Genomic DNA, 12,692 nt, shown 5'->3' with positions numbered 1-12,692 from the left:
CCTAGGTGAGAAATGACCAAGCATGGTACAGAATGACTAAGGCTCTAACCACCATACATGGAAATGCTGTGTCATTGTTAATGAAAGCTTTCTTGGGGTGCAGGCGGGGAAGCTTTCTTGGGAGCACCACATGCTGACTCTCACACTAAGTATGTGACCAAGGGTCTATACATTTTCTACTGCCATGTTCCCATACTGTGCACTTATACAGCTGAGTTGGTATTTTTCTCCCAACCCTTTGGAACATTACTTACTCCCAGCAGGGAGACTTCATTTTGTTGGATCCCTTGACTTGTCAAAATATTTTTCAGATACTGATGGTCCTAAAAAACGTTTCCTAGGCTTTCCAGATTTCTGTCACCTGAAGATTTGGCCAACACATTTTCTGTCTCTTCATCCTAAGTGAACTACTCATTTGGAGACAGCCTTATCTGCTACTAAAGCTCTCCGACTGATGTACAATTATTCCAAAGCATTCTTTTTGTGTCACGGGCATTCACCCAGTGACTAAGCCACACACAGCTTGCATCACTTCTTCATCTGGTCTGTGAAGTTATCAAGAGATATTTCATCAAATGCTTTACAGGTTGTAACCATCATTTTCCAGTCCAGTAACTAGACAATGGTTACTTCTGCTGCACAAGAGATACTACAGGCAAGTGCTACACCTACTTAGAATTACAGCTCAGTTCAGCAATCATTTGCTGGATCCTTATGTGCCAGACACTTCATGTTACTGAGATAACTGAGACAGGATGCCCTGCCTTCAGCCTGTGGATGAAAGGCAAATGCAAACAGTTCATTATAATAAAATGTGTTGGGTACAATAATTAATAAAGGTACACTCTGAATAAACCAAGAACACAGGGATCAGGGTCTTTAACCTAATCTTGGGGAGGGGTAGTGAGACAAGGAAGGCTTCCTGGAAGAGCTCTTGAACTGAGACTTAACATGAGACAGAACTCATAATATGAGGAAAGGGTAATTATAGACAGAAGAGACAGCATGAGCAAAGGCAAGATGACAAGAACCCCTAAGATATAGAGACTTACAAGCAGCTGTGATGCTGTATAAAGTATGAGGCAACGAGCAGTAAGAAAGAGGGTTGGAAAGACTGGCAGCAGATTATGGCCTAAATGCCATAATAAGGAGCCTAGAAAATGAAGGGGATCACTGAAGGTGCTTTTAAAATGGGAGTTACATGTTTACAACTGCAATCTCCTCTAAAACCAGTAACTGCCACCATTTAACATGATTCAACTTCAATCAAAAGCTTTTAAATGTGAAGCTCTGGGCCAAATAAATGAATTCAATAATACCTATTAATTGTATTCATGCACAGATGAATTTTTACAGTGGAAAGGAAGGGACAGCTCTGAGATACCGTCTCTTCCTCATGCTCCTTATTCACCGAAAACGTGACACCTACAGAAAGACGTTCCTTGATGACTTGATATAAACAGTTCACAATTCAGTCTCTATCACTATAACCTCTTCATACAATTTTATCTGGAATAATTTTGTTCATTTATTTGTTTATAGGTGCTTCCCCCACTACAATGTAAGCTCTATCAGAGCACGCAACCTGAAGGTTGTATTCAACATTATATCCCCAATGCCTAGACTAGTGTCTATATCACATAGCACTGCTACATAAATAATTGATGAATTAATAAATTATGAAACAGAACTGATGTTTTTTGAAGACAGGCAGGGTATGGGTCAGGGTTGAAGGGAAGTTAATTTTAAAGGAGAAGAAGACAGACAGCCACATACTTCCAGCTCAAAGATGCTGATATTATTAATCAAGTTAAGAAACCCAGAGAGACAAACTAGTTTGTGAAGTCAGGTATGTTTTCATATTTTAAGTATCAGTGAGACATTTATGAAGCAATATCCGGTGGGTATTTTAAATTTCAGATTAAAGTTTAAGAGAAACATGTTGCTACAGACAGAGATTTGGGAGCTAATAGAATTTCTCAAAAAGAAGGAAAATAATGAGAAGAAAAACACATAGAAAACCTTAGAAAACATCTATATTTAAGAGCCAGAAAAATTCATATAAAAAAAGAACAAGAATAAAGATGTGTGAGAACCAGATAACAACAAAGCCAAAGGGGAAAAGTGTTAAGAAGGAGAGTAAGTAGCTGGCTGTCAAATTTTTAGGTATTATGATTTCAATGAAGCGAAAGACAAAAGATTAAAGAGTAGCAGGTAAGGAAATGAAAGCATATGATACTACTTTTTTGAGAGGGTGGATGCTAAGCGATAGAGAAATGAAACAAAAGCTTAAGAGGATGACAGATTTAAGAGAAAGGGAATATTTAGGATGAGAAGACAAACATAATTAAACTCCAAGAAGAAGGATCCAGTAGAAAAAGGTAGAGAAATTATAAAAGAGGTGATGGGGGCACCGTATAGCCTTTAATACTTAGATTTGAAAACGTAGGGGAAAGGAATAAAGTCCTAGAAAAATATATATGACCAGGCAGGCACATAGGCTCACACCTGTAATCCAAGCACTTTGGGAGGCCAAGACGGGCAGATCACCTGAGATCAGGAGTTCAAGACCAGCCTGGCCAACATGGTGAAACCCCATCTCTATTTAAAAAAATACAAAAATTGGCCGGGCGTAGAGGCAGGTGCCTGTAATCCCAGCTACTTGGGAGACTGAGGCAGGAGAATCACTTGAACTCGGGAGGCAGACGCTGCAGTGAGCCAAGACTGCACCACGGCATTGCAGCCTGGGAAACAAGAGCAAAACTCCATCTCAAAATTAAAAAAAAAAAAAAAAAAAAAAAGAAAAGAAAAGAAAGAAAGAAAAATATATACGACCAGAACAAACTCAAGAAGAAACAAATTTGACTAGTCCTACAACCACAAATAGAAATATATCACAAGTTAATGGCTCCCCACAAAGACAGTCCCCTGTCCAGAAGGTTTTGGAGGTGAGCTCTGTCACATGTGCAAGGGAACATGAGAGTACTCAACAGATACTGTTAATGAATGGAAAAAGAAGAGGCACTTCCCCCAAATCACTCTGATATCCAGAATATATAAAGAATTCCTTAAGTCACTAAGAAAATGAAAAATGATCCAATGGAGAAAACAGGCAAAGACACAGTTACTGCACAGCAAATGAAATATGAATGGTCCGTAACAACCTCAACAGTTATCAGGGAAATTCAAACCCAAATTTCAAAATACCATTTCACCACTATTGGATTAAAAAAATTTAAGAATTTTAATATTCTTGCCTATGCCTACCAGGTACAGCAGTGCCAAAAACTGGACAATATTGAAATATCCAGTAAGAGAAAGGATAATAAATTGTGGTACATTCATACAACGAAAAACTTTATAGTAGTGAAAGGTCTTCAGTTACATGGATCAGTCTTAAAACATTAAGACCTCTGAAAATACAATTTTTCAAAGAATACAGGCAATATCATACAAAGTCCAAAAACGGAAAAAAAAAAAAGATGTTGCGCATTTAGGTTGTTTCCATTTTTTGGCAATTATAGTTTTATATGGTTGAAAAGCAAGGGTTACAGCTGGGTGCGGTGGCTCACGCCTCTAATTCCAGCACTTTGGGAGGCCGAGGCGGGTGGATCACGAGGTCAGGAGTTAGAGACCAGCCTGGCCAATATGGTGAAACCCCATCTCTACTAAAAATCCAAAAATTAGCTGGGCATGGTGATGGGCGCCTGTAATCCCAGCTACTCGGGAGGCTGAGGCAGGAGAATCGCTTGAACACGGGAGGTGGAGGTTGCAGTGAGCTGAGATAGTGCCACTGCACTCCAGCCTGGGTAACAGAGTGAGGCTCCATCTCAAAAAAAATAAAAGCAAGGGTGGATTCGGATGATGGTTCCATTTGAGAAGGGGGACCCAGGGGCCTTCAAAGGTAAATGTATTTCTTAAACTTGGCAGTAGGTTTAAGTATTTGTTATATTATATTATTCTTATAAAAAGTCTTTCATGACTGGCTCATAGATCCTAGCACTTTGGGAGGCTGAGGTGGGCAGATCACTTGAGGTCAAGAGTTCAAGAACCAGCCTAGCCAACGTGGCAAAATCCCGTGTCTACCAAAAATACAAAAATTAGCTGAGTGTGGTGGCGTGTGCCTGTAATCCCAGCTACTTGGGAGGCTGAGGCAGGAGAATTGCTTTAACCTAGGAGGAGGAGGTTGCAGTGAGCCAAGATTGTGCCATTGCACTCCAGCCTAGCCAACAGAGCAAGTCACTGTCTCAAAAAAAAAAGTCTTTCATAAGTTTTAAATGTTTTTAAAACTGAGAGGAAATAACTGATATAAAAGTGTTTTAAATATGCACAAGAAGGAACAAAATCAAGCACCCTGATAAACATTGAATTCTTCTACTTTAAAAATAATTGAGGTATAATTCACTTACTATAAAATCCATCCTTTTAAAGTATACTACTCAGAGGGTTGGGGGATATTCACAGAGCAGTACAACCATCACCACCATCTAATTCCAGAACATTTCCATCACTCCAAAAGGAAACCCAGTTCCCATCAGCAGTCACTCACTACTGACAACTTCCTCCAACCACTGGTAAGCACTAATCTACTTTTGGTTTCTGGATTGCCTATACTGGACATTTTATATAAATGGAGTCATATACTATGTGTCCTTTTATGCTGGCTTCCTTCACTTAGCCTATTTTCAGGGTTTATCCACGCTGTAGCATGTATGAGTACTTCATTAATTTTTATGACCAAATAATATTCCATTGTATGGATATATCACATTTTGTTTATCCATTCATCAGCTGGTGAGCATTCAGGTTGTTTCCATTTTTTGGCAATTATAAATAAAGTTGCTATAAATATTTGTCTCTAAGTTCATGTACGGACATGTATTTCTAACCCTTTCAAGTATATACTTAGGAGTAGAGTTGCTGGGGGAATTCTACTTTTCAGACATCTTAAATTATTATTATTATATTATTATTTAGAAACAAGGTTTCACTCTGTTGCCCAGGCTGAGAAGTGAAGTGCCACAATCAGAGCTCACTGTAACCTAGAACTTCTGGGCTCAAGTGATCCTCCTGCCTCAGCCTTCTGAGTAGCTGGAACTAAAGGCACATGCCACCATGCCCAGCTCCTTAAAGATAATTTAACATCTATATGAAAATTTAAAAAATGTTTGGTTTAAGATAAAATCGAGTGCAAAATGACACCCATAGCTTTATGAAAACTACTTTGTAATTTTTGTTACAGAAACATCTAAATAATTTATTTTACCCTTTGCCCCTTAGTTTGAAGTCAATCAACTCATATATTACTTACCTTGTCCTTTTTCAAGAAAAATGATTTTGGATTCTGGAAGAAAATTAGATCCAGTCACAATCATTTCATGACCTCCATTTACAGAACAACTGTTGATACTGTACTTCTCAATATGAGGAAGTTCTTGAGCAGACCGCTGGGCTGTTTTAAATTTTTTTAAAGAGTTGAGAAAAAACAAAATATTAGTTAAAAATCTTTGATACATAAATGACAAACTCAAGCTACAAAAAGAAAATAAAGAGAAGCAAATTTTGGGATTCATTTAGGCTTTTAAAATTCAAGACAATGGCAACAAAACACACTAAAAGAACTAAGTTGTTTATAAAACAAAATAGATATATTAATGTGATTTCTAAGTATATTTATTTAAGAAAGGGTCTTGCTCTGTTGCCCAAACTGGAGCACAGTGATGTGATCCTAGCTTCCTGCAGCCTCCAGTTCCTGGGCTCAAGTGATGTTCCCATCTCAGTCTCCCAAGTAGCTGGGGTTACAGATGCATGCCACCATGCTCTGTTAAAAAAAAAAAAAACAAAAAAAAACTTTTTTTTTTTTTTTTTAATAGCAACATGGTCTCACTTTGTTGTCCAGCCTGGTCTCAAACTCCTGGCTTCAAACAATCCTCCTGCCTTGGCCTCCCAAAGTGCTGGGATTATAGGCTTGAGCCACCACACCCAGCCAATTATTTTCTTAGACTACAACTATAAAGAAACTAATAAAACTTCATTAATATCTTCAACTTCATACTGACTCCAACACATTTACCTCATCTGCTTTTCTTTTTTGCTTAAATGCTTAATATGTTTCTTCTATGCAACTATCTGTTAAAATCTATAAATCTAATTACAAAAAGCATGTAAGTCCAAAGATGTATAATTATATTGCGTGCAATGAAGAGAAGTTCTAGGAAACTACTACTAGACAAACACCAAGTAAGCCTTTCTTTTTAAATGCATTTTATTATTATTATTTTTTTTTTGAGACAGAGTCTCGCTCTGTCGCCCAGGCTGGAGTGCAGTGGCGTGATCTCGGCTCGCCGCAACCTCTGCCTCCCAGGTTCAAGTGATTCTCCTGCCTCAGCCTCCTGAGTAGCTGGGATTACAGGCATGCGCCATCATGCTCGGCTAATTTTTTTATTTCTAGTAGAGACGGGGTTTCACCATGTTGGTCAGGCTGGTCTCAAACTCCTGACTTCAGGTGATCTGCCCGCCTCAGCCTCCCAAAGTGCTGGGATTACAGGCGTGAGCCACCGCACCCGGCCTGTATTTTTATTTTTTTTAAAGACAGAGTCTTGCTCTGTTGCCCAGGTTATTCATTGCCCAGTGTGGCATGATCACAGCTCACTGCAGCATCAAACTCCTAGGCTCAAGCACTCCCACCTCAGCCTCCCAAGTAGCTGGGACTACAAGCATGTGCCACCATGCCTAGCCGATTTTTAATATTTTATTTTTGTAGAGATAGGGTCTCACTTTGTTGCCCAGGCTGTTCTCGAACTCCTGGGCTCAAGTGATCCTCCCACATTGGCCTCCCAAAGTGCTGGGATCACAGGTGTGAGCCACTGTGACCAGCTATTTACATTATCAACTTTTATAAACAGTGTTTATGGTGCCACCTTTCTCTGATAATGACTGGTTCCAACTTGCTACATTTTCTGGAGATTCTATTTCTGGCATTTCTTTAATTGCTTGAGTTTCAAACTGTAGATTATACTTCTTCTCATTGTGTAGGTTCTCTAATGGTTGTTTTTGTTTGTTGGATTTCAGAAACGGTCATGCACTGTCACCAAGGATGAAGTGCAATGGCGTGATCACAGCTCTGCAGCCTCAACCTTCTGTGCTCAAGTGATCCTCAGATCTCACCCTTCCTAGGAGCTAGGACTATTGGAATGCATTACCATACACAACTAAAAAAAATTTTTTTTTGTAGAGACAGGGTCTTATTATGTTACCCACGCTGGTCTCCAACTCCTGGGCTCAAGCAGTCCTTCTGGACATAAGCAGTACTCCTGCCTAGGCCTCCCAAAGGGTTGGGATTACAGGTGTGAGTCGGCACACGTGGCCTCTAATGGTTTTTTCTTGCCAAATACCTAGATACCTAGGTTTCTCTCTGAATTAAAACAAATTTTAAAAGTGTTAATTATATCTCTTCACATTTGGAAAACAGGTCCACTTTTACTCCTAGTATGCGGGTGGGAAAACTAGTGGGTTTGAAGATCAGCTGTGTTTTCTTTGGCTAGCAGAGTATTTTAAGGAAATTTAAAATGCAATGCCATTAGGAAAGCATCCATTCCCAGCTCACAACAGCTCTCAAGTATTTAATATCTAGCCACAAAAGTACATAAATTGGGACCCCAGCCCGATTCAAAGAGAGTATTATAATCAATCCTTTCATAGAAGATGCCTATGTGAGCCAGGCGCGGTGGCTCACGCCTGTAATCCTAGCACTTTGGGAGGCCAAGGTGGGCGGATCACGAGGTCAGGAGTTCGAGCCAATGCGCCCAGCCTGAACACACTTTTGCTGCTGCTTAGAACGTACCTGTAATCACCAACATGGTGAAAACTCGTCTCTACTAAAAATACAAAAATTAGCCAGGTGTGGTGGTGCACGCCTGTAATCCTAGCTACTCTGGAGGCTGAGGTAGAAGAATCACTTGAACCCGGGAGGTGGAGGTTGCAGTGAGCCGAGATCACGCCACTGCACTCCACCCCTGGGCGCAATAGCGAGACTCCATCTTAAAAAAAGAAAAGAAAAGAAAAGAAAAAAGATGTGTATGCAGCCAGGCGTAGTGGCTCACACCTGTAATCCCAGCACTTTGGGAGGCAGAGGCAGGTGGATCACCTGAGGTCAGGAGTTTGAGACTAGCCTGGCCAACATGGTGAAATCCCATCTTTATTTAAAAATAAAAAAATTAGTTGAGCGCAGTGGTGCATGCCTGTAATCTCAGCTATTTGGGAGGCTGAGGCAGGAGAATCTCTTGAACCTGGGAGGCGAAGATTGCAGCTAGCCAAGATCATGCCATTGCACTCCAGCCTGAGCAACAGAGTGAGACTCTGTCTCAAGAAAAAAAAAAAAAAGACAGGTATGGGATTTAGGATCAATTATTACTTGGGATGTACCAAGCACCAACCTAGATCTCAGAAAATACTCATGTCTCTCCTGTTCTAAATAGGTCACGGAGAAGGGGCCTGAAAACAAACACTGATTACAGGTACATTCTAAGTAACAGCAAAAGTGTGTTCAGGCTGGGCGCGTTGGCTCACACCTGTAATCCCAGCACTTTAGGAGACCAAGGCCGGCAGATCATCTGAGGTCAGGAGTTCAAGATCAACCTGGCCAACATGGTGAAACCCCATCTCTATTGAAAAATACAAAAATTAGCCAGGCGTGGTGGTAGGCACCTGTAATCACAGCTACTCGGGAGGCTGAGCCGGGGGAACTGTTTGAACCCAGGAGGCGGAGGTTGCAGTGAGCTGAGATCGTGCCACTGTACTCCAGCCTGGGCGACAGGGCAAGACTCCATCTCAAAAAAAAAATAAAAATGTGTTCAACAGATGGCATAAACATGCCAAAAAACTACTTGTGTGATGAAAATAATATTTTTGAAGAATATTTAATAACAGAAGAAAACGTCTATGATAGTATAGTGAAAACTGCAAAACAAGATATAAAACTGTATCAGATAAGCCCAATTAAAAAACATTGTATGTGTATATGTGTTTACAAAAAGACATACAAATACAATAAAAGAAAATCCAGGCCAGGCGCAGTGGCTTACGCCTGTAATCCCAGCACTTTGGGAGGATGAGGTGGGCAGATTACTTTAAGTCAGGAGTTCAAGACCAGTGTGACCAACATGGTAAAACCCCATCTCTACTAAAAATACAAAAATCAGCTGCGTGTGGTGGCGGGCACCTGTAATCCCAGCTACTTGGGAGGCTGAGGCACAAGAATTACTTGAACCTGGGAGGCAGAGGTTGCAGTCAGCCGAGATTGCGCCACTGCACTCAAGCCTGGACCACACAGGGAGACTCCGTCTCAAAAAAAAAAAAAAAAGAAGAGCCAGAAAAGGTTAATACTGACTACATATAAATAGTAATATTACAAAATAATTTAATATTATACTATTCTTTGTACCATTTTGTGCTTTTTTTTTTTTTTTTGAGACAGAATCTCGTTCTGTTGCCAGGATGGAGGGATGGAGTACAACGGCATGATCTCGGCTCACTGCAACCCCGCCTCCCAGGTTCAAGTGATTCCTTTGCCTCAGCCTCCCAAGTAGCTGGGATTACAGGCACACGCCACCACGCCAATCTAATTTTTGTATTTTTAGTAGAGATGGGGTTTCATCATGTTGGCCAGGATGGTGTCGATCTCTTGACCTCGTGATCTGCCCACCTCGGCCTCCCAAAGTGCTGGGATTACAGGCGTGAGCCACCATGCCCAGCCCCATTTTGTGTTTTCTATATTCTCAATAATCACGTTAATTTTATTTTTATTTTTTATTATTTATTTTTGAGATGGAGTCTCACTCTGTCGCCCAGGCTGGAGTGCAGTGGTGTTCCTAGAATTTCTCTACATCCCACCTTTCTCCCCACTCCATCCATTTCCTTTCTTTCTTTTGAGATGGAGTTTCGCTCGTTGCCCAGTCTGGAGTGCAATGGCGTGATCTCGGCTCACTGCAACCTCCGCCTCCTGGGTTCAAGCGATTCTCCTGCTTCAGCCTCTGGAGTAGCTGGGATTACAGGCACGTGCTACCACGCCCAGCTAATTTTTGTATTTTTCGCAGAGACGGGGTTTCACCATGTTGGCCAGGCTGGTCTCAAACTCCTGACCTCAGGTGATCCACCTGCCTTGGCCTCCCAAAGTGCTGGGATTACAGTTATGAGCCACGGTGCCTAGCCAATTTTATTTTTTAAAAAAGAAAAAAAATTAAGAATCATTTTAGCGTAACTTCATCTCAAACACTCAAACTACTCTATGAACTTAAATTATTTAAATTACTTTGCCAGCCGAGCATGGTGGCTCACGCCTGTAATCCCAGCACTTTGAGAGGCCAAGGTGGGCAGATCACTTAAGTCCAGGAGTTCAAGATCAACCTGGGCAACATGGGGAAAAATGCAAAAATCAGTCAGTTGTTGTGGCTTGTGCCACACCTGTAGTCCCAGCTACTTGGGAGGCGGAGGTGGGAGGATTGCTTGAGCCTGGGAGGAGGAGGCTGCAGTGAACCGAGATCATGCCATTGCACTCCAGCCTGGGCAAAAGAGTGAGACCCTGCTCAAATAAATGAATTAATAACTTTACTTTAAAATAGAGTGATCTGTGCTTACATGGGCATAGAACCCTCCAGCAGGATAATTAAGAAGCTGGCAATGGTGGCTGTTTCTAAGCAAGAGAACTGGTTGACTTGGAAATTTATCTTGTACTTCATATTTCTGAATTTTGTAGCATATACCTATATTATCCATTAAAAAGTTAATATAGGCTGAATGTGGTAGCTCATGCCTATAATCCCAGAACTTTGGGAGGCTGAGATGGGAGGATCACTTGTGCCCAGGAGTTCGAGACCAGCTTGAGAAACACAGTGAGACTCTATCCATACAAAGAATATATTTTTTTAATTTTAAAAATACAAAAATTAGTTCTACAGCTAATTCACCACAGATTTACTCAGTGATTCCCACAGTCAACTGGCAAATGATAAAGTAACACTCCAATTCAGCAAACAGCAAAAGAAGGCATGAAAGATTTTATAGCAGATGTGGCCCCAAATTAAGAATACAGGGCTGGATGTGGTGGCTCACGCCTGTAATCTCAGCACTTTGGGAGGGCAAGGTGGGCAGATCATGAGGTCAGGAGTTTGAGACTAGCCTGGTGAATATGGTGAAACCCCGTCTCTACTAAAAACACAAAAATTAGCTGGGTGTGGTGGCACACGCCTATAATCTCAGCTACTCAGGAGGCTGAGGCAGGAGAATCACTTGAACACGGGAGGTGGAGGTTGCAGTGAGCCGAGATCACGCCATTGCACTCGAGCCTGGATGAAAGAGGGAGGCTCCGTCTAAAAAATAATAATAATAATAATAATAAAAGAATACAAGCTGGGTGCAGTGGCTCACACCTGTAATCCCAGCACTTTGGGAGGCTGAGGTGGGCAGATCACTTCAGGTCAGAAGTTCGAGACCAGCATGGCCAACATGGTGAAACCTCGTCTCTACTAAAAATACAAAAATTAGCCAGGTATGGTGGCATGCCCCTGTAGCCCCAGCTACTCAGGAGGCTGAGGCAGGAGAAAATCGCTTAAACCCTGGAGGTGGAGGATGCAGTGAGCTGAGATTGTGCCACCACATTCCAGCCTGGGCAAGAGACTGAGACTCCGTCTCGAAAAACACCCAACCCCCTCACCCGAAAAAAAGAATACATGTGTTTGGCCAGGCGCGGTGGCTCACGCCTGTAATCTCTGCACTTGGGAGGCCAACATGGGTGGATCACCTGAGGTCAGGATTTCGAGGCCAGCCTGGCCAACATGATGAAACCCCGCCTCTACTAAAAATACAAAAACTTAGCCAGATATGGTGGCAGGTGCCTGTAATCCCAGCTACTTGGGAGGCTGAGGCAGGAGAATCGCTTGAACCTAGGAGGTGGAGGTTGCAGTGAGCCAAGATCACACCACTGCACTCCAACCTGGGCGAGAAGAGTAAATCTCCATCTCAAAAAAAAAACAAAAACAAAAAAAAACACATGTGGTTAACAGAAATAAAACATTATTATATAATCAAAAGAGTATAAGAAAACCTGTTTTCTAGGCAGCACAGCTCTATCACCAAAAAGCAAATAATCCTGAATGAGTACTAGAGATACTTGTTCCTCAGTTTCCTCCTATGCAAATAAAACATGGAATCAGAATATTCTAAATTATGTCCTAAAGATCAAGGATTAGTCTCAATATTTCAAGTCATACCAGCTAACCTGCCCAAGATCCACAGTTCCCCAGGATTGAGTACATGTCAGGCTGCAGGGTCTTTTCTTTTATCTTGGTTTTGTATATGTTAGGAAAAAACATTCACTATCTCAATCAGATGTTGTAAATAATTTGAACAAAAGCTCTGTTAAGTCTTATTTAGCTAAAGTATCAGCTTACAGAAGTACCTCCTAGCATGAAGGCTGACATTTTAATGAAATAAAGATGACCAAGTGATACTTAAAAGCATCTGAATCATAGCTTCATGATTTGGTCCTCAGATGGCATCAAGCCCCCCATTCTCATTTACAGACAAGAAAACTGTGGTCAAGAGAGTTTGTCTGTAGTTCACAGAGCTACCTAGTCAAACTATCATGAGAAACCATTTTCTAATTCCAAGATCAGTACTCTTCCACCCAAACATGT

At 41.3% G+C, this 12,692-nt stretch overlaps 1 protein-coding gene across 6 annotated transcripts in view; it reads right to left on the bottom strand.

The window, feature by feature from the left end:
* NFATC3 (nuclear factor of activated T cells 3) overlaps window positions 1-12,692 on the bottom strand; it is a 146,533-nt gene that overhangs the window by 48,389 nt on the left and 85,452 nt on the right. For all 6 annotated transcript variants that reach the window (XM_054454036.2, XM_063654412.1, XM_054454038.2 and 3 more), the window contains exon 6: window positions 5,312-5,452. In XM_054454036.2, the coding sequence (XP_054310011.2) occupies window positions 5,312-5,452 (141 nt within the window). The remainder of the gene's footprint in view (window positions 1-5,311; window positions 5,453-12,692) is intronic.

Source organism: Pongo pygmaeus, chromosome 18, assembly GCF_028885625.2.
Source record: "Pongo pygmaeus isolate AG05252 chromosome 18, NHGRI_mPonPyg2-v2.0_pri, whole genome shotgun sequence".
NCBI lineage: Eukaryota > Metazoa > Chordata > Mammalia > Primates > Hominidae > Pongo > Pongo pygmaeus.
Note: the sequence above shows the minus strand (reverse complement) of the source record. Positions and strands in the feature narration are given on the sequence as shown.